General features: G+C 39.1%; 1 protein-coding gene across 1 annotated transcript in view; it reads right to left on the reverse strand.

The window, feature by feature from the left end:
- LOC149804251 (echinoderm microtubule-associated protein-like 6) overlaps window positions 1–20,716 on the reverse strand; it is a 157,160-nt gene that overhangs the window by 48,868 nt on the left and 87,576 nt on the right. Inside the window, exons 22-24 of the mRNA XM_089938113.1 lie at window positions 15,797–15,998; window positions 10,675–10,795; window positions 7,879–7,978 (exon numbers count right to left, since the gene is read on the reverse strand). Of these exons, the coding sequence (XP_089794239.1) occupies window positions 7,879–7,978; window positions 10,675–10,795; window positions 15,797–15,998 (423 nt within the window). The remainder of the gene's footprint in view (window positions 1–7,878; window positions 7,979–10,674; window positions 10,796–15,796; window positions 15,999–20,716) is intronic.

A 20,716-nucleotide genomic window follows, 5' to 3' on the forward strand; every position in this document is an offset into this window, starting at 1 on the left:
AATTGAGTGGCACTGAAATAAGGCACCATTGAGACAGCAAGGCCATCTGTAAACTGTGCATGTAGAGGTGACCTAGTGGGATGAGATCTACTACACTGATCAATATGAGGAGCTGCAGAAACTCCCTAGCTGTGATCCATTTATTGTTGGAAATGGACTCAATGAGCTCAACTATTTGGCCCACCTGAAGGTTAGAATGATGTACAAGGTTGAGGTGGTTAAGAAATTCCATACCCAGATGGATGAACTGCGGTCAAAGATTGAACTTTTCCCAATTGATCAGAAAGCCAGGATGATTTAAAAGGGATATAAGATTGTCCCTTGACTAGAATTGATCTCACCTTATGTTTCTGGAGGTTGCAATCCAAGTATGCTGCCATGGAGGTAGATGAAATTGTATGGAATAGGGAGATTAGAAATGTAACAGAAATCATGGTTCTGATAACTCCCTCAGTATGCAATCCAAAGGAACCTCCACGAGGATGGATGGGAACATGAAAAGATGAAGACTGTAGGCAAATTCATTTGGATGGGTGCAGAGGGGGACTGATCTTGCTATACTCATTTTGAATTATGGTGGGAGTATGAATTAATTTAATTGACACTGGTCGATGATTTATCTGAACTTGCTATTGTCCTTCCTGACCAGAAAAAGCCTGGAGCAAATACCTGGAGATTCCAAACTTTCTCCACTGCCTGCTTCTCGATGAGCATCATGATATCTTGCTGTAGAAGTGTGACCTTCACTAAGTCCAATGGTATTTCCATCATGAATGCAGCAGAAAAAAAAAAAGAAGTGGGTTGGCAAAATGAAATCTTAAGCCTCTCCAAAATGATTTGAATCACCACTAACTTTGAAGTGCAAGAGACTGCCTGTGGGTGGTCAGGGCCATAAGTCAGTGGCAAGAGGACAGATGCATGAGGGTAGAGAGAATCTTTGTTTCCTAACTAGTCTATACAACTGCTTCCAAGACTGATTAGCAGGTTGTCATGAGGCTGGTTTTGGGAGTGAGCAGTGAACAAACCTGTATCCCTTCGTCTCCGCTCATCATGTCTTTAACGACAAGTCAGAGCTGATTTATATGGTGAAACTGACTGTACAGCACAGATGAGGGGCAGTTATTGGGCTGATTGTCTCTGCACATCCACTATCTTGCCAGCAAATAGCAAAGGTGAACCAAAGTATGTGGTCCACAGGGTCAGAGCACTGTGTGGCTTGAGTGAGGTAGAGCATAAGAATACATTTCACTGCTCAAGGTCAGACTGGCAGAAGCAAATAAAGCATTTGCCGTCAAATGGTGGGCTTCCCTATTAATCACCTTTGCTATTATAGTTACTGACTCCTAGATGTGCTCAATGAAGGAACTCTCCATGAGCCTGATGATTGCCAGAGACACCAAATCCAACAACGAAGAAGTAACTACTATATTGTGAATGAGTTTGAAAGTGGTGTAAAAGAAAGCAAATTTTTAGTAAATTGTGTTTCTCCAAGAATACTTACCCTATCACATTAACGTTAGGGATATAAACCTGCTACCTCTCAAATCCAGCCCTACTAAAAGACGAAATTTCGTCTTTTCGGTCTATCTCATATAGACCAAAGGGCAATAACTCTTGCCCCTTACCTCCCCTTGCCATCGCCAGGTGTCACTAGTTTTTTAAGCTGAGCGATATATGTTATACGAGGATGCTCGCATAGCGGGGTGGTTGGGAGGGTTTTTAAGTAATGTGATCGGGTAAATATTCTCGGAGAAACACAATTTACTAAAAATTTGTTTTCTCCTTCAAATACGTTCCCCGATCACATTAACGTTAGGAGAATAAGTAATAGGAGGAGGGAATACTGAGCATCCTACCTCCACTCCAGGTACCTTCTAGGGAATGATGGCTGGATTCCCCACTTGAACGATAACCCGTTCTCCTAATTTCATCAGCAACACAGCCTAGGGTCCCATTATATGTGACCCCTATATACGGTTAAGAAGATAGTTATTGAAATCTTCTTACCTATGAAATTTCACTGGCGAATCCAGCGAAGCTGATAGGCTGTGCTGATTGTTTTAAATGGGTCTGGTGGTCATCTGGGCTGCCGACACCGGACCTACCAGATTCAAGGTTTGCCTCTGAGAAGCCAAATCTCTGAGATAAAAACTGGAGAAGGTTGACTCTGCATGCCAGCCAACAGCTTCTATTATATCTCGGATCGAAACATTGCGTTCAAATGCCAGGCTCACCGAGATTGCTCTAATCTCATGAGCCATAATCTTCGTGAGGCGACTCTGATCTTGTGAGACCTCAGAGTACGCAGAGCGTATAACCCACTTCAGCCATGAAGCAAGGGCTTGAGGGGTGATATCCCGTTTACCAGCTTTGACCGGAAGAAAGAGGCGCTTAGGTGTGTCCTGACACGCTTCTGTGCATTTTAAATAGTGCTTGAGTGCACGAACAGGATCTTGCATGGCTGCTGCTCTTGACTTATCTATGGAAGAGAGCGAGTGAATGATGATTCTTTGATTGCCAATGGATGGTAACCTATTTTTGGCTACAAAGCCTGGTTGCGTCAGGAGGACCACCGAACCATCTGATCTGAACTGAAGAAAGTTCGGGTCACTGGAAAGGGCATGTAACTTGCTCACCCTGCATGCTGAAGCTAAGGCTATCAAGAAACATGTTTTGTATGATAGTAGCTTTAACGAAGTGTGGGCTAAAGGTTCAAATTTGTCTGAATTGAGCCATGTTAAAACCCAGGACAGATTCCATTTTGGAAACAGGGTGAGGGATTTTGGTCGATTGAAATCAAAATTGGCTAAAAGATCTAATAGATCTTTGTTATGCCCAATATCACATCTACCATGATGGCGGAATGTGTCTGATATCATGGAGCGGCAGCCTTTGATAGTAATTGGAGCCAACTGTTTCTCCTCGAAAAGCCAGAGAAAAAAGGCGGCCAGTTGAGGGATTGAGACACAAAGGGACGATGTTATTGATATGGCACCAGTCCCTGAAAACACGCCACTTTCCCTCGTAAGCCTTCAGAGTGGAGGGCCTTCTTGCTCTTGAGATTCTCTCCACAATTGAAGGTTTAAACTGTTTTCTCGCAAGGCTGCCCGGACAAGAGCCTTAAGCGTGAATTAAAAGACAGTCCGGGCAGTGGTGGAACACCTGTGACCGCGGTTGTTTAAGAAGATTTGGGCTGGTTGGAATCTTCCTGGGTAGATCTATCGCTAGATCGAGTAGATCGGTGACCCAGGACTTGTTCCATCTGAGAGGGGCAATCAGAATCATCTGACAGTTCTGACCCCTTAACCTCTGGATTATTTTCGGTACCAAAACCGTGGGAGGGTAGGCGAATGCCCACAACCCCTCCCAGCTGATTGACAGAGCGTCCACAGCCCAAGCCTCTGGGTCTGGAACTGGAGAGACGAAGGTGGGCAACTTGCGATTCCACCTTGTCGCAAAAAGATCGATCATCGGACGCCCCCAAAGTGTGCAAATCCGAAGAAAGACTGATTGATGGAGTGACCATTCCGTGTGAATGACTTGACCTTTCCTTGATAGAGTGTCGGCCAAGACATTGAGTCTGCCGGGAATGTGTCTGATTTGTACGTTGATGTGGAGGTTGTCGCACCAACATAGAAACTGCCATATCAGAATGCACAGGTCTGGTGATTTGGTGCCCCCTTGTTTGAGGAGGTAAGTCACCACCACACAGTTGTCTGACATAATGAGGACAGTTTTTCCTGAGAGTTGATCCTTCCGGAAATGAAAGGCATTGATGACAGCCCTCATTTCTAAAAGGTTGATGTGGAGAGGCCTCTCCCCTGGCTCCCACATGCCGCTGACTGTAGCGAAGTCCGGCAACAGGTGGGCACCCCAACCGTAGGTACTGGCATCGGTACATACCATTATCTCCGCTTGGGGCATCTCCAGAGGAATCCCCATGGACAGCCAACCGGGGTTGTGCTACTGATGCAGGAACGATCGTATCTCGGGCATGATCATTATTGTTTGATTGAGGAGACTTGAAAAGGGGCTCCCACATGCCGCTGACTGTAGCGAAGTCTGGCAACAGGTGGGCACCCCAACCGTAGGTACTGGCATCGGTACATACCATTATCTCCGCTTGGGGCATCTCCAGAGGAATCCCCATGGACAGCCAACCGGGGTTGTGCTACTGACGCAGGAACGATCGTATCTCGGGCATGATCATTATTGTTTGATTGAGGAGACTTGAAAAGGGGCGCCATTGTGCCAGCAATGTCATTTGTAAGGGACGCATAAAAAGACGGCCAAGCGGGATCAAGTCCGCTGCCGCATTGAATAATCCAAGGAGTTGCAAGAATTCTCTCACTGAAATCCATGTCCTGTTGGAAATGGACTCGACGAGTTCGACGATCCGGATAACGCGAACACGAGGAAGCTGTACCAGATTCAGATCGGTGAGAAACTCCATACCCAGATGGACAAAACACTGGGATGGACGGAGATCGGACTTTTCCCAGTTCACGAGAAAGCCTAGATGATCTAAAAGTGCTAAAAGATCGTTTCTGCCTTTGAGCAGAATAGAACTTACCATATGTTTCTGGAGGATGTCGTCCAAGTACACTGCCATCCCTGTAGATGAAGTCGAGCGGAACAGGGTGACGATGCAATCCATAACCTTGGTAAAACCCCAAGGGCTGATGTTGAGGCCAAAGGGTAGGACCCGGAACTGATAAACCGCGTCGTGGTAAGCAAATCGGAGAAATTTCCATGACACTGGGTGGATAGGGACGTGAAAATATGCGTCAGTCATATCTAGACTGTCGGCATACTCGTCCCGCCGGATGGAAAGACGAATTGATCTCGCCGTTTCCATCTTGAATTTCGGTGGTAAAATGTATTGGTTGAGGCGACTCAGGTTGATGATCGGCCTCAACTTGCCTTTTGTCTTCTGGATAAGAAACAGCCTGGAATAAAACCCCGGTGATTGCGGTTTTTTCACAATCTCCACCGCCCGTTTTTCTATGAGCGACCGTATCTCCTGTTGTAGAAAGGTATCCTTCTCCCGATTGGACGGTACATCCATGAAGAGGGGAGAGGAGGACAGGGGAGGGGGTTGGATAAATGAAATCCAAAGTCCCTCCGAAATGACCTGGATCACCCAATCGTTCTGAGGAAAAAAGGTGGTCCAGTGGTCCTGAAATTGCAGGAGGCAGCCACCCACAGGTAGGCTGTCCACGGGTGGTGGAGAGGGTATGTCAATTTTTTAGAGTTAGGAGGCTTGAAGACGGAGAAACTTTGTTTCTTACCGCCTCTGTATGGTTGCCTCCTAGCTTGATTAGACTGTTGTCTCCTGGCATTGGGTTGGGATCTATACTGCACATTTGATTGTAAGGATCCCTTGTCTCTGGTCCGCCAATCATCCCTCTGCTGTGGCAGGGGCTGATTTTTTCTAAACACCTGTGAGGGTTGGGCGGCGAGTTGGAGGGGCAGTTCCTGAGCTGCCTTCTTCTGAACTTCTTCAATTTTTCCTCCAAAGAGTAAAGGCGACCCAAACGGAGTCATCCGTAAAGCCACAGTATGATGGGGCTTGAGCAACGTGGACCGCAGACATGCGTCACGTCGTATCAGGTCTAAGTTGGCAGAAGCAGTCAATGCATTAGCCATGGAATGGTGAGCTGTCCTGTTAATAACTCTAGCAATCTGGGCTGTCACTTCCCAAGCGTGGTCATTGTCGGATTTTTCTGCGAGTCGGAAAAATTGCTAATGAAGTGAAGTCTAACATTGAAATCGTAGCGACTATGTTCCGGACTAGCTTTGACATGGAATGGAACACATTTTTGTCCACTTTGTAAAACAGTGGAGTGGACATGTGAACTGCTGCCATATTTTTGTCCTGGGCCGGAAGATCCGTACTGAAGGCGTCTGAATGAGTTTTGTACCAGCGACACGAGAATGTCGCTGGTACTTGGCTTTCTGAAAAGAACGCCTTAGCATTCCCCGGATCACCTATTCATCCTGATAGACAATCACTGATCTCCTTAATTTTTGCCGACTGGGGAAGGAGCCGGAAGGATGGCGTCTCTTCCTCCCCGTCAAGATCTACAGACATCTTAACTTTGTAGTCTTGAGTGGCAGTAGGAGGTGGAGGGCATTCTGAAGTTGACAACACCCTATAAATTTCTTCCACTGCCGCCTTGAAGCCAAACTCAGTCCGTTCCATGGTTGGATCTGTGTACGGCTGATTTGCAGGAGTTTCGTCACCCTCACTGTGTGCTGAGTCGTGTTCTGTAATAGCTTGCATTTCTGGATAGAGCATACCAGGTGGCATAGATGATGCGATTCCGTCATCCTTAACACTGTTACTAACTCTCCCTTGTGGATAAGCCGTGAACATATGGACGGCCGGCCCTGCCGGCTGGTTTGTCCGGCTTGTGGTCGGTCTGAATGTTGGCGATGGTCCTGCTATCACCGGTACCGGCTGCTCCAATGGCCTGGCTGGACGGACAGACTTCTCACTAAAATCTCTGCCATAGTATTGGTATGTTGCATGCGGTACAGCTTGACGGACGGATTTATCACTAAAATCCCCGTAAGTCATGTTTGGTCGGACCGTTTTAGCAATAGGGTCCCCATTCTTTGACTTATTTCGTCTATCCCTCCCTTTTGCTGCCTTCTGGACTACATCAGCCCACGTTTGCTCTGTCCAAGTATTACACATGCTGCATGGTATAGATGATGTACACTTGGTACATACAATACAAGAGTCATGGTTGTCTTCTTTTGCTTTGAACTTTTTGCATTTCATGCATTTGGTTAACATTTCTACTGAAACGACACAAGAAAAGAAAACAAAGCACATATTATCAATCACAACCATTACTAACGGAGTAAGCGAAATTAGTCAGTGTCGCGTTAACTCTTAATTGACAACACGAGTTCCGTGATAGCGTGTGTAACATGGTCTTCAGTAAACGAAATCCATAAGGGTGACAAAGTCACTCAATTTTGAAAAAAAATTGTTAAAATAATGTATACAACCTGTAGAAGAACGACTGTCCAACATAATAAATCCAAATTTAACTTCGGATGGTCCAATTTAACGCTAAGATGGCTTGGATTGTTTGGAGGTATAATGTACGTGTTATCAGTACAAGCGAAGCTTAAAAACTAGTGACACCTGGCGGTGGCAAGGGGAGGTAAGGGGCAAGAGTTATTGCCCTTTGGTCTATATGAGATAGACCGAAAAGACGAATTTTCGTCTTTTAGTAGGGCTGGATTCAAGAGGTAGCAGGCTTATATCCCTAACGTTAATGTTTTTGGGGAATGTATTTGAAGGAGAAATGCCTTTATCCACCAGTGAAATCCAAAGAATGCTTGTATTTGTCTTTTAAAAATAAAAGGCTTTGGAACTGCCTGGGTTGCTGATCTTGGCAGATAACCATTGAGCAATTTCCCTGATTTGTTCTATGTTACAGGAGAAGACAGAAGGAAGTGCCAAGTTCTTCTCATCAAGATTAAACAACTCCTTGACCCTGTAGGCCTACATACAAGAGGGAGGTGGTGGACATTCTGAGTTCAGTAACAACTGATATATTTTCTCTACAGATGCCATAAAGCTATACTCAGTTTCTCCTTAGTGGAATCTGAGTATGAAACATCATCAGGCTTATCCCCATTCTAGTGTGTGGGTTGTCCTCATCCACATCAAGATCAACATTCAGATATTACATGCCCAGAGGCATCGATGAGGCATGGCAGTTGTCTCTTAGACTATCATGGTACTGTCTAACAAGGTAAAAGTTTAAATTAAAATAAAATTCTCTGATGCTAAAGATACTATAAATGAATTATTTTTTGTGTCTTGTGGGCGCATTTTACAGTCCTAAAACTCACTGTAATCTGAGCCATCTTTGTCTTCTTTCCCCCTGTGGCTGGGAGGGGCTCAGGTCTTTTGACTTTTGGCTGCTCTGGGGCATTTCTTGTGACACCTTTCCTGAAAATTAAAAACAATGTAAAGCTTGTAAACAAGTTTTTGTCTACATGGAAAGCTATAACTATGGAAAGCAAAGTGTCAGCTTCATTCTGAGATTAACATCAATAAAATACATACACAAAACTTTCAGTACACACCAAAATTATAATTTAAACTGAATATCAATCTTGGAGTTAAGACAACTTGAATCATTTCTAACTGTGTATATCATGGAAATGTTCTAAATAAACATATCCAATCAGTATTTACTACCCACAAAGCAGTCATGTTAAAGCATTTAAATCAAACAATGTCCCAGTTATAAATGACATGGTTATAAACAACAGTAGTTTTTAAGAACTACTTTCTTACCTAAATCCAAACAAAGCTGCAGGACCTGATCAAATTTTTCACTGTGTGTTCAAACAGTTGCTTCATAAAATCTCCCCAATGATTAAGTCAGCTTTACAGACATCATTACCAAGAGTCCATCATACATACTAATGCTCTGTTGCCCAAAAAGAAATTCCAGGAATTCAAGAGAAGAGCAATTGTACTTTTAAACTGCTGAGTGTCAAATTTTCCTCTGATATTCTTGAATAGCCAGATTTTCAAATTAGCCACTGTATCATTCATTCTAGATGTAAGATTTCCATCCTTTTAATTTAAGGCAAACTAGGTATCAAAAGAACTCTTTTGTGAAAAGATAGATTGGATCATCAATTTTCAGGAGGAGTTGCAATAAGAAGATTTCAATATGACTGTTACAATAACTAGTTAATGTTAGATTGACGTCATTTCTATTTAGCTACGTATGCATACAGTAGTGTTTTATTTAGCTACGTATGCATACAGTAGTGTTTATTTAGCTATGTATGCATATAGTAGTGTTTTATTTAGCTACGTATGCATATAGTAGTGTTTTATTTAGCTACATATGCATATAGTAGTGTTTATTTAGCTATGTATGCATATAGTAGTGTTTTACTGCACTTCAACATAAAACATGCTATGTAGTGTCAACTAATGGCACAGTTTGCAAAATGTAAAATAAATTGCAGAAATTTAGGAAGATAAACCCTTCCATATAAATTTAAACATTAAGTGCAGGTTAACATTCTATAAAATGTACATAAAATAACAGATGAAGTTAACACAGTCATATAAAATCTTTCCAATTTGCAGTACAAACTGCATTCTCTTATAAAGTCTAAGATTTTCTCAAGTGGTATGTCCTCATAGTTTCTTCACATAGTTCACATCAAATTAATTCTGTCTCATGGGATGGAAATTAATACTGTTGACAAAAATGTGTCCCTTTGTCAGTGAACACTTTTATGGTAAGTATTTTGGTCAAGGTCTGCATGAGTTAGATATCTGTGTCCAATACATTAATTTCACAACATCACCTGAGCTCTCCAATTTGTTTTATATCAGGGATGCTAATCTCCAATGATCGGGATTGATGTTCTTAAGTTTCTTTGTGGATTTTTCATTCCAAACATTTTGCCAATTGTGATGAACATGCTATTTGTTTATACAATATTTTGAAGTATTTGGAATTTCAAGATGGGTGACAGCAGGACAATTTTGGCTGCTTTATCTGCCCTTTCATCGCCTTTACTACTAATGTCACAAGACAGCCAAAACAGTGCCAAATACTTTTTCCTCAGTGTATGAGCACACTGTGTTTCTCTAATATCCAGTATATTACCAGCTCATCAGGTTTAAGATTCTGCAAGACTTTCAGTGTGGAACAGGAATCCAAAAGATGATAACTTTTTTTTTTTTGAACAGTTTAAACACAGTTCTAAGTTCTGAATGTAGCAGTAATTTCAGCTGAAAAAACCAAGGCTTTATCTGGTAAATGGGAAATGTGGCAATAACATGAGGCTCTGATAATATTGAATTTACCCTAAGAAATGAGACAATTCACCGAGGACGTTTTGTGTTTGTAAATCTCAAATATTATTGTGAGATATTTTGATAACCACAGGGTTGAGTAATGTTAACAAGGTTTTCAAGTTGGCAGCAACTGATGGGGGGCCATACTGTATATCTGATCAAACACCATTTTCATTTAGGACCAACCAGACATAAAATGTCAAGTGTTGATATGACCATTTATTCAGAAGGAGTACTTTGGTGATCATATTGGAAAATGCACCCTTTTCTTTAAGCCCAACCAGACATCATAAGAAGTCTAGCTCTGAACTACTGAGCCCAAGTTCGACAGGGTTCCCTACTCACAAAGTCTGCTCGAAGTATGTGGTTAGAACTCATATTATTTTGCATAAACTATTTGTCTTCTGTCAGTTAGTGAACTTCACCTTTGAGTTTTTGACCCAAACATTGATAGGTTTCTTCCTTACCCCAAGTGTACGGCAGCTACAAAGTCTATTAACTGTAGATAATGGAAAACTGAAGTTATCATGCAAAAATGGAAATGTTCACAGACAGACAGAAAATGGACTGAAAATGATTGTACTGGGTCTTAGCATAACTTCATCTGCCAAAAATGTGTAATATGTAAAAATGAATAAATCAAGCTTAATGGCAGAGTCTGTTGTGTTTCCATGCAATCTAAGTCAGGAATTTAAATAACTTGTAACTGAAGTAGTTCTGCACTCTCCTCTGCTTTGTTTCAGACAAGTTTGGTAAGAAACTGCAGAGTAAATTTAATTCTTTATCAAATACAGAGACAAAAACACACTTACTTCAATTCTACAGTTGTTTCTTGCAGATGAGGTTTCACACCCTCTTTCCCTCGTAATGGGTTGACATAAATTTTTGATTCGTAACTAATGTTCTTTTCCCTCTCAACATCACTATCATACCCTGTACAATATAAAATCATTATTTCATAATAAAATTCTATAAATAACAACTGTCCCTACTTTCACATCATTTAAGCAGATGAAGCACATGTACTAGGGCCTTTTGTAGGTTCCACATTTTGTGTGTTTCATTTATAAACAAAGTCTTATGAAACAGAGAACCAGTCTTGAAATCCCACAGTATATACAACAGAAAAGAATGATTAGCAAGGTGCATTATCTGCAACACATAAAATGCCACAGAAATAGCACCGAGATCACAAAATTACCATTATTAACTGGAGTAAACAATTCAATAAATTTGTGAAGTGAATCTGTTTTCTCCACTACATGAAGCATTATATTTTTGCACTGTACCTGTACAGCAATTTATTTTCACAAAACCAAAAGATGTGCCCCTCCATCTTTTGAAATGTTTTTTTAGTTTTAACATCACACTTTGGTCCATTCACATCATTTACCAGGGCTGAATTTATAATATCTAACTTCTTATAAAAAAGTTTCAATGATGTTCAGTATTTACTAAAGACTGAAAAATGAAGAACATAGCAAAAACACTCCTGCCTCTTTTAAAAATAACCTACAATAACACCACATAAAAAGAAATTCTTAGTCTCAAATAATTCATGTATGCTACTGGTCTGAAAATGAATGTCAAATATCTACAGTTAAATGCTATTTACTTTTTTGTTAATGACTGTATAATTTATTGGTCTGTATTCATTTCCATTTCAATATGTAGAATTCCAAATTTTGACTGTAAAAAAGATAAGTTTACTTTCACTTTCAATTCCAAAGATGATTTTGAATTAAAAACTAGACAGGGAACCCCATTATAATACCTTTTATATAACACAAATTTAGACATAACTCTCAATATTTTGTCTGATATATCCATTATTCCCTGACACTACTCCCAGTATTTTGTCTGTTATATCCATTATTCGCTGACACCACTCACATAAGATTAGATGACAAATAGCTACAAATAATTTAGCAAAGTTTCAGAAACCTAAAGTCTACACATCATAATTATTGTTTTTACAGAGCAATGATTTCATTAAATTATTAAGTTCTAAAATTATTAAAGAACACTTGACCTGAATCTTATGTGTTCTCCCCTCCGTACAAACCCAACATTCATATATGCATTACCACTGTTCAGTACATAATGCAGACAGCGGTTACTGACCCCAACCTACTGCATTTTACCACGATTCACAAATGCATGCATGTGACTTATTGTTGTTTGAATCTTTAAGACATCACTACGTTAATTATGTTCTTTATATACAGTATTTCTGTTACATTCTTCATTTTGCTAAATTTCTGATGAAATCCAAGTGCAATGGAGTGAAGTTCTGATAAGTTCCAAGTGCAATGGAGTGAAGTTCTGATGAGTTCCAAGTGCAATGGAGTGAAGTTCTGATGAGTTCCAAGTGCAATGGAATGAGGTTCTGATGCACCAAGATAACTATGACTGAAATGCAATATTCCTTAGCTGAAGAAAACAAAATTAGGACAAGAGGCAATCATGGGCCAAAACTCTTCTAACTTGTTAAATGTGGAACACTTAAAATTAAACTCATGAATATAATGCAGCAAATTTTGCTACAATTCAACAAAGCTTAATAAAGTTATGCTGAAAACAAAGCCATCATGACAGGCAATTAAAGGGCCATAACTTCTGTCAATGATGTTGTGAAAAACTGGAAATCAAACTCACCCAGGTCTCATCAATCTAATGTCATACGTCAAATAAAAACATGAAAGACAAGATGAACAGAACAAGAAAGTGTAAACAGTCTCGTGGTCTTGGGGCTACCCAGGTGCCAATTCAGGGTCCATGGACAAGGTTGTCATGAAGGGCTCAGTGGAAATGTTCACTTTTTGAATCTACTGACTGAAATATCACTGTAGCATCTTGGAGTTTCCCAGGTATTTGCAATGAATTCCATGTAAACTTACTTTTAATGATTTTCTTTCTATTTCTTGTCCTACCTGTGGAATATTATTCCCCTCTCTAGTCTTAATCAATCTGCAATTTAGTCACAAAATACTCCTAAAAGGCATTTTTACAAAATAGCGTTATGTAACATTAAATACAGCAAGAATCAATTCTACTTGCCATTTAATTGAAATCTAATAAAACAAGTACATTAAATGGAAAAATAGATATTATCAAGGTTGATTCATTTTAGACCATATCAAGTGCTCTAACCATTCAAAAAGTGTGTTACATTTTTCTTTACAAATTTATTCAACACTGGTTTAGGTTTTACTTGTAAGCAACCACTAATTTACGATGGTAGTTATGTACTATATGCCTACACAAAGACCCCAATTATCTCCTCAGATCTGCTCCAGTCTCACAATGGTCTATTCAGGGCATAAAAACAAAACTGGCTTCCACTAAGAACAGAATTTTATCATATTTCAGTTCTAGCTGAAATCCAACAAATTTTGGTGATCATCCTGCAAAAACCAAAGACAGAATGATGAGTAGAGGGCCATAACTCTTCCAACAAGACTAATACATCTATGGGAGACAAAGTTTATACAAAGCTTCATCATACTCACTAGATCTGATAAAGTACCATTACAAACAAGTTGGAAAGGTATCATTTAATGATCAGCTTAAATGGCAAGAATAAATTTACTGTGAAATGACAATTTTTCAAGGGGCACCAAGTTTCTTGGATTTCATAGTTGTTACAAACAATAAGTTTGAAGACTCAATAAACAAGGATTCTTTAGGTGAAAAATATTTTTTTAAAATTTTGTTTCTCTGAGAATGCTTAACCAATCACATTAATATTACAAATTAAACTCCACTACTTCTTGAATGTAGCAATCCTGGAAAGACAAAAAAGCTTCCTTTCCCATTTATATAACATGTCAACAAAGAAAAGAAAATCATACTGATAACTTCCCTTTACCACTGCAAGGTTGCTACCTCTTTAACAGATGTTTACAAGTTTAAGGTGAGTGACACATTGCGGATGCTCACATTTGCAGAGAGTTGTGGGAGTGGTGAATAAATAATCTGATTAACTATACTTTAAGAACATAATTTACTAAAACATTTACAGTTTCCATGAAATACATTCCCTAATTACATTAACATTAGGATAACAGGTAATTGCAGAAAATGCTATAGCATCTAACCTCCATCACAGACACCCTTCATGGAAAATATTTCTGGCTTCCCTATATGAAGGACAAACCACTATCATAATAAATGACAGAACAACCAATGGTCACATAATCCATGAAGATACCCAGATAAGAAAAGAATGATATTTTCCTTATCAAGTGAAAATTTCCAGGTAAATCCAGCAAAAAGCATGAAGCCCATGAGGAGGCTGTGCTAACCTTGGTTTGGTGGTTATTTGGGCTGCAGTCATTGGACTAACCAGACTCAATTCTTATCTCTGTGGAATTAGATCAGAGAGATAAAAGCTTGAGAAGGTTGACTGTGTATACCAGCAAACTGCTTTTGTTATGTCTACATTTGAATCCAAGGCTTGCAGAGATTGTTCTAACCTCATGAGTTGTAATCTTCATGATGCATATAAGATCTTTGAGATCTCAGATCATAATACCCACTGATGCTGGGCCTTGTAAGGTTGGTTGTATCATCTTTCCTTGTCTTCACTTGCAAAATGAGATGTAATCTGACCCTATGCACTCTCTGTACACTTCAAGTATTACTAAAGAGCATGGACCAGGTATTGCATAACTACCTCACCCAATGTGTCAGTCACTCACTGAATGGACGACAACTTCTTGCTAGCTGATGGCAACCTGTTCTGAGCTAAGATGCCTGCTTGCATCATTAGGACCAAAAAAACATCCAATCTGAATAGGATGTAGTTTGAATTGGCATAAACGGCTTGATCCAACGTGAGTTGAACAACATCAAAGCCTATGACACATTCCATTTAACATATTGTGTGAGAGGTATTGGCCTGTGCAAGTCAAAATTTGCTTGCAGGTCTGATATATCCCAATTGTTACCAATATCCCTTCTACCATGATCCCTGAACATATCCAAGATTGTAGAACAACAGTATTTGATAATAACTTGGCTAAACTTTTTCTCCATAAGAAAGCCGGAGAAAAATATTAGCCATCTACAGGACTTAATGAGAGGATGCTGCTGACATTACATCAGTCTCTGAAAGCCTGCCACTTCTCCCATAAGCATTCAAAGTGGTGAGCCTTTTTCCTCAAGTTATCTCTTCATACCAGTCCTTTGGAAATAAAGGCTGTAGTAAATGTATTTCATTTCTGGATGGATCAGCTTTACAGTCTTAGGGAAGGAGAAACCTTCCTTCCTGAAATTTGACTGAGCTCAACTGTTACTGTTGGGCTCAATCTGGCCTCCTGTCTTTTTGCTGTGGATCATCTCTCCATTGCAGCTGAGACAGATTCGACCTGAATACTGCCACAGGTAGTTGTGGCAGTAAGGCAAGCTAGAAAGATAGTTCTTTTGATGCCAGCTTTTAGACTTCAGCTATTCTTGCACTGAACAAAATATTTCATGACATTTATCTATTTCTTTGGAAATAAGCATAAACATACAAGACAATAATTTTACACCATGAAGATCCTTGAATGTTTTAAAGAAAACATCAAATAAACAGTGAATTGGCTTTGCAGGTATGTGTATTGCTGTTGTTGTTGAACAATCGTGCAATCTCTTAAGTGATGACGATAACAATTTAGAATGATGAAGATTGATACCCATAAAAATCTTTTGACTTCAGTCATTTTATTCCAGTGTAACTCTTTTTATTTGGTCTCTTCATTCAGCAGATTCTAATTCAAATAAGCACCAGTCAAAATATTATATGTCTGTGTTTATGCCCCTCTTATTAAATTCTTTGTAAGAAGAACTGATTTTAATATCTTGTGTTCAATATTGACAGATTTTGCTGTATTTTTGTAGAGTTTCCTGATCCTATGAACCTCCAATTATACTCTACTTGCTACCCACCACCTTCCTCCTCAGACTCAATGTCGGACTCCTCACTGTCCCCACCGCAAGCAGCGGCCTTGTTAGGGGATACTCGAGACCAGACCATCATGGCTGTGTCAGCCCCACCAGTTGACACCAACTTTCTGTCATCTGCCAGCCATCGCAAATTTGTTACATGGGCGCTGTGACCAACATATTTCTTGTACTTAGCAAATTTTCCCTGAAGAATGAAAACAAAAAAAAAACAACTGAATCTCGATCAAGAGATAACATATAATGAGCTCACCTGATCCAACCATAGTTAAAGAGAAAATAATATTAGACCTATTTCCTATCAAATATCACCCCATTAGTATTACCATTTTGTATCAGTGTGTGCATGATGTATCCATGTGACTGGTGGTGGAATACATTCATGGCTGGTGGTGTAATATATCTATACAATCAGCATGGCTGGTGGTTTAATACATTTATAAAATTAGCATGGCTGGTGGTTTAATACATTTATACAATTAGCATGGCTGGTGGTTTAATACATCTATACAATCAGCATGGCTTGTGGTATAACACATATAGTCAGAGAGTGTGATGGTATAATACAGTAGGGGTGGAAGGAGAGTGCAGAGGATTAAGATAAAAATCTTCAACATCTCTCCACATGTCCTCACAGTGTTGCCATGGTGGCTCACAGAGAAATGCTCTGCACACCATGCTTTGTCATGGAATTTTCATGGATGACTGCTGTGGAGTGAACATGGTCTCTATCAAATTTGCGTGGTTTGCTGTATGACCCCAGCAAGCATGCTTTTGAGAGGTTAATGGAGAGAGAGAGCTAGTTTATGTACTTCATTATCATAAAGATTATACACATTTCCTAGTTCATATGAAAAAGATTATGTAATAGATATAATGCCAAATCAAATTTTGGATAATATTAACGTAGTTGCCATGCCACAAAATATAATACTGTATTTTTCTCATTTACAAAAGGCTGATTGACACCTTTTGCAATTAGTTTAGTTTTACTTTATTCAAAGAAATCTGAACAAACTTATGCACTGACTTGACGAGACTTAGTTGATCTTCTCTTGAATAGTGCTAAGTTGTCCTACAGTTTAAACATGAGAAGTAATCCTCTAAGGTATGTACATTTAAATTCCCAATGACAACTTCTATTAAAAAGAGAAAACAGCAACACAGAAAACACTGAATTTACATTTAAATGCAAAGCACATGATTTAACCTTGAAAATAATCCAGCCACGAGGCTGAATATACATATATACAGCTACGAACTTTAGTTCAATTTTGACTGCATTTATACTATATGGGCAGGTCTTTTAATTTATTGTTCTTTCTTTCTTTTTTATTCCATCGTTCATCACCAAATAAATTTGTTAAACAATATAATCCTTTGGAAACATAAATTGTCTCTCCCTAATAAAGGATTGGCTTGAGAGGATGTTCTAAAGAAATTGAGACAGTGACCATTGTAAACACTAAAATTTATCATCAGAAGATGATGTCAATTTAAGTGTGGGAAAGGTGCCTTTCTAACATGAAGCCATCTGACTTGGCGCATTGTACTTTATACCTCAAACTATGGTCCCATCATTAACAGTGAAAGTTTGGTAATTGTTCCTAATTAATATGACTTCAACTGTGCAAGTGTATGTCTATTAAATATATGTAGATATATGGAGGGGGATGAGTATCTCTTGTACAGAACTGAAAGCCCTTTATGACTGAATGCCTTCAAAAAACTCGGGTCAAATAGCCTGTGTAGTTTCTAGAGAAGAAGTCACTTAAAGGTCTAATTTTAGTAATGGCAACCATACTTTATGGTGGGTTGACATTATTTGTAAAAGACATCAAGACTTTTTTGTCCAGATGCTTTTTGTCAAATTCTGATTGGCAAGTGCTGAGAAAGACTTGGTGTTGTTGTTGTGGGGTTTAACGCCATTTTTCAACACACAATAGGCTATACATGGCGGCCAGTATTAATGGTGGAGGAAGAACCCGGGACAACCCCGGAAAGAACCACCGACCCACAAGAAGCAACTGGCAAGCTTTCACACATACCCACATTGGCTGAATCTGAGACTCGAACCACTGCAGACAGAGGTGAGATGGCAGTGATCCGTAACGGAGTGCGCTTTAGACCACTCGGCCACTCAGGGACCTGAGAAAGAGTTGGCAAAATAACATCATTTCTATAAGTTTTAAAGTCCTTAATGTCAGGATGCAATCTGTCAAATTCCATAGGGGAGTTTTTGAGAAGAAATCGTTAAAAAGTTTTTAGATTTTTGGTAATGGCAGCCAAATCTGTTCAGCAACATTAGCCTAGGGCGCCTGGTATTTGATTGTTAATTACTCATAAAGTACCAGAATTTCCATGGGTAGTCTTCACTAATTGGGTGTTCAAATGACAATCAGTAATGCCATTCAGCCACTCCATGGTGAAGAAACCATCAGTGTGCAGGCCGAGGCATGGTGGTAATTTGTATTGTATTGCTCCATCACAGAGTGTTATCACAGAGTGAAAGTGGATGGACTAAGTACCCCCCACGATGCATGGGGTTCTGATAAAATATATGTGAGCTGTACTGTATTTGGCCACATAATGGTGAAACCCTCCTTGCATGAACAAATTCACCTATCACAGCAGTACACTGTTACATGCAGTTCAGATTAATGAGGAAACTAATGCCAGAATTGCTAAAGTAAGTGTGGCCTTTGGCAGACTACATGCAAACCACAGAGGCATCAGTCTGCAAACAAAATTCAAGGTCTACAAAGCCACTGTGTTGCATGCTTGAGAGACCTGCTCAGTGTACAGACGTTATGCCAAGGAACTGAACCATTTTCCCATGGGCTGCCTGAGGAATCTGATGAGGATAAGATGGCAGGACAGGGTCCAAGATTCAGAGGTTCTCACAAGGGCAAGCATTTCAAGCATCCACTCTCTACTGATGATATACCAGATGAGATGGACAGGTCATTTTACCAGATGTCAGAAGAGCAACAATAAAAGAAAATTTTCTATAGTGAGGTGAAGGAGGGAAAGTGATTTCAGGGTGGTCATAAGAAATGCTTCAAATTTCCCTCATTACTAATAATGTAATCTGATCCTTTTAAACATCCAACCTCCTAATTTCTAAGATTTATAATTTCTATTGGCAATCTGAATTGGCTTTTCTTATGCCACAACCTATGGTGTTTAATAATGAACAAGTGAAATAAACTAAATCTGGTCAGATGTTGCAATTTTGGTGAAAATCTTGAGGAAGTAGTTTACTTGAAAGTGAACTTATTTTATGTAAATGGTATAAATAAACTGTGCAAGTTTATGTCTATAAATATATGTAGATATATGGAGGGAGACGAGTATCTTTTGTACAGCCCTTTATGACTAAATGCCTTCTAAAAATTCTGGCCTGTGTGGTTTCTAGAGAAGAAGTCACTTAAAGGTCTAATTTTAGTAATGGCAACCATACTTTATGGTGGGTTGACATTATTTGTATAAGACATTAAGACTTTTTTGTCCAGATGCTTTTTGTCAAATTCTAATTGGCAAATACAAAGAGTGGGCAAAATAACATCATTTCCATTTGATTTAAAGTCCTTAATGTCAGGATGCTTTGTCAATTCCATTGGGAAGTTTTTGAGAAGAAATCGTTAAAAAGTTTTTCGATTTTCGGTAATGGCAGCTAAATCTGTTTAGCAACGTTAGCCTAGGTCACCTGGTTCATTGTAGCTTCATTCTATACAATGGAAAGCCAAACCATGACACCTTTTAGGTAAAATTAAGTAAAATTAAGATCAGTCAAATTTTTGTTAAATCAGTTTCTTTGTATTTAAGCCAAGTATCAGTCCTGATGTAAAGCAACCAAAGTCATCTTGATGGTGTAAACACTTGCTTATGGGCCATAAAGAAAGTGCATACAAACAGTACAATAAAAGGATATGAATGTTAAACTAATGTTAAAATAATGAGATCTGTGGTAAAAATGTCTTAAATCTATATTAAAAATATACCTGAAGTCAAAATATAACTACATATTTTTCTCTTAAAGTACTGTGCTGTTTCAGCTGCTATGTATTGCTATACAGAAAATCATAACATGAATGTCAACTGCCATGATGCTAACTCTTGTTCAGTGATGGATACAAACATGCCTAGATTCTTTAAGTCTGGTACACTTTGGTATTCAATTAACATTACACTTTACTAACTTTGATCTACCGTTGATTTTAACCTATCACGGTTCTTACTATCGGTCCATGTGCGATGTCAATTTGCACTGTTCTTTATTACTAACAAAATAAATTAATTATTTATGTACAAATCTTACATCTGCTGTTACCACTCAGGTCCTTTACACACAAAAAATTTGTTTAAAATGCAATAAAAACTTATTTACATAGCATTTTTAACTTTGGATAAAAATGATCTCGCTTATTTCATGATGTCATTATGGACCACAATTATCATATTAAGGACCACAACTATCATATCAAGGACCACAACTATCATATTAAGGACCACAACTATCATATTAAGGACCACAACTATCATATCAAGGACAACAACTATCATATCAAGGACCTCAATTATCATATTAAGGACCACAACTATCATATCAAGGACCACAACTATCATATCAAGGACCACAACTATCATATCAAGGACCACAACTATCATATTAAGGACCACAACTATCATATCAAGGACAACAACTATCATATCAAGGACCTCAATTATCATATTAAGGACCACAACTATCATATCAAGGACCACAACTATCATATCAAGGACCTCAATTATCATATTAAGGACCACAACTATCATATCAAGGACCACAACTATCATATCAAGGACCTCAATTATCATATTAAGGACCACAACTATCATATCAAGGACAACAACTATCAGATC

This window comes from Sinohyriopsis cumingii, chromosome 2 (genome assembly GCF_028554795.1).
Source record: "Sinohyriopsis cumingii isolate HCF-2022 chromosome 2, ASM2855479v2, whole genome shotgun sequence".
NCBI classification, from domain to species: domain Eukaryota; kingdom Metazoa; phylum Mollusca; class Bivalvia; order Unionida; family Unionidae; genus Sinohyriopsis; species Sinohyriopsis cumingii.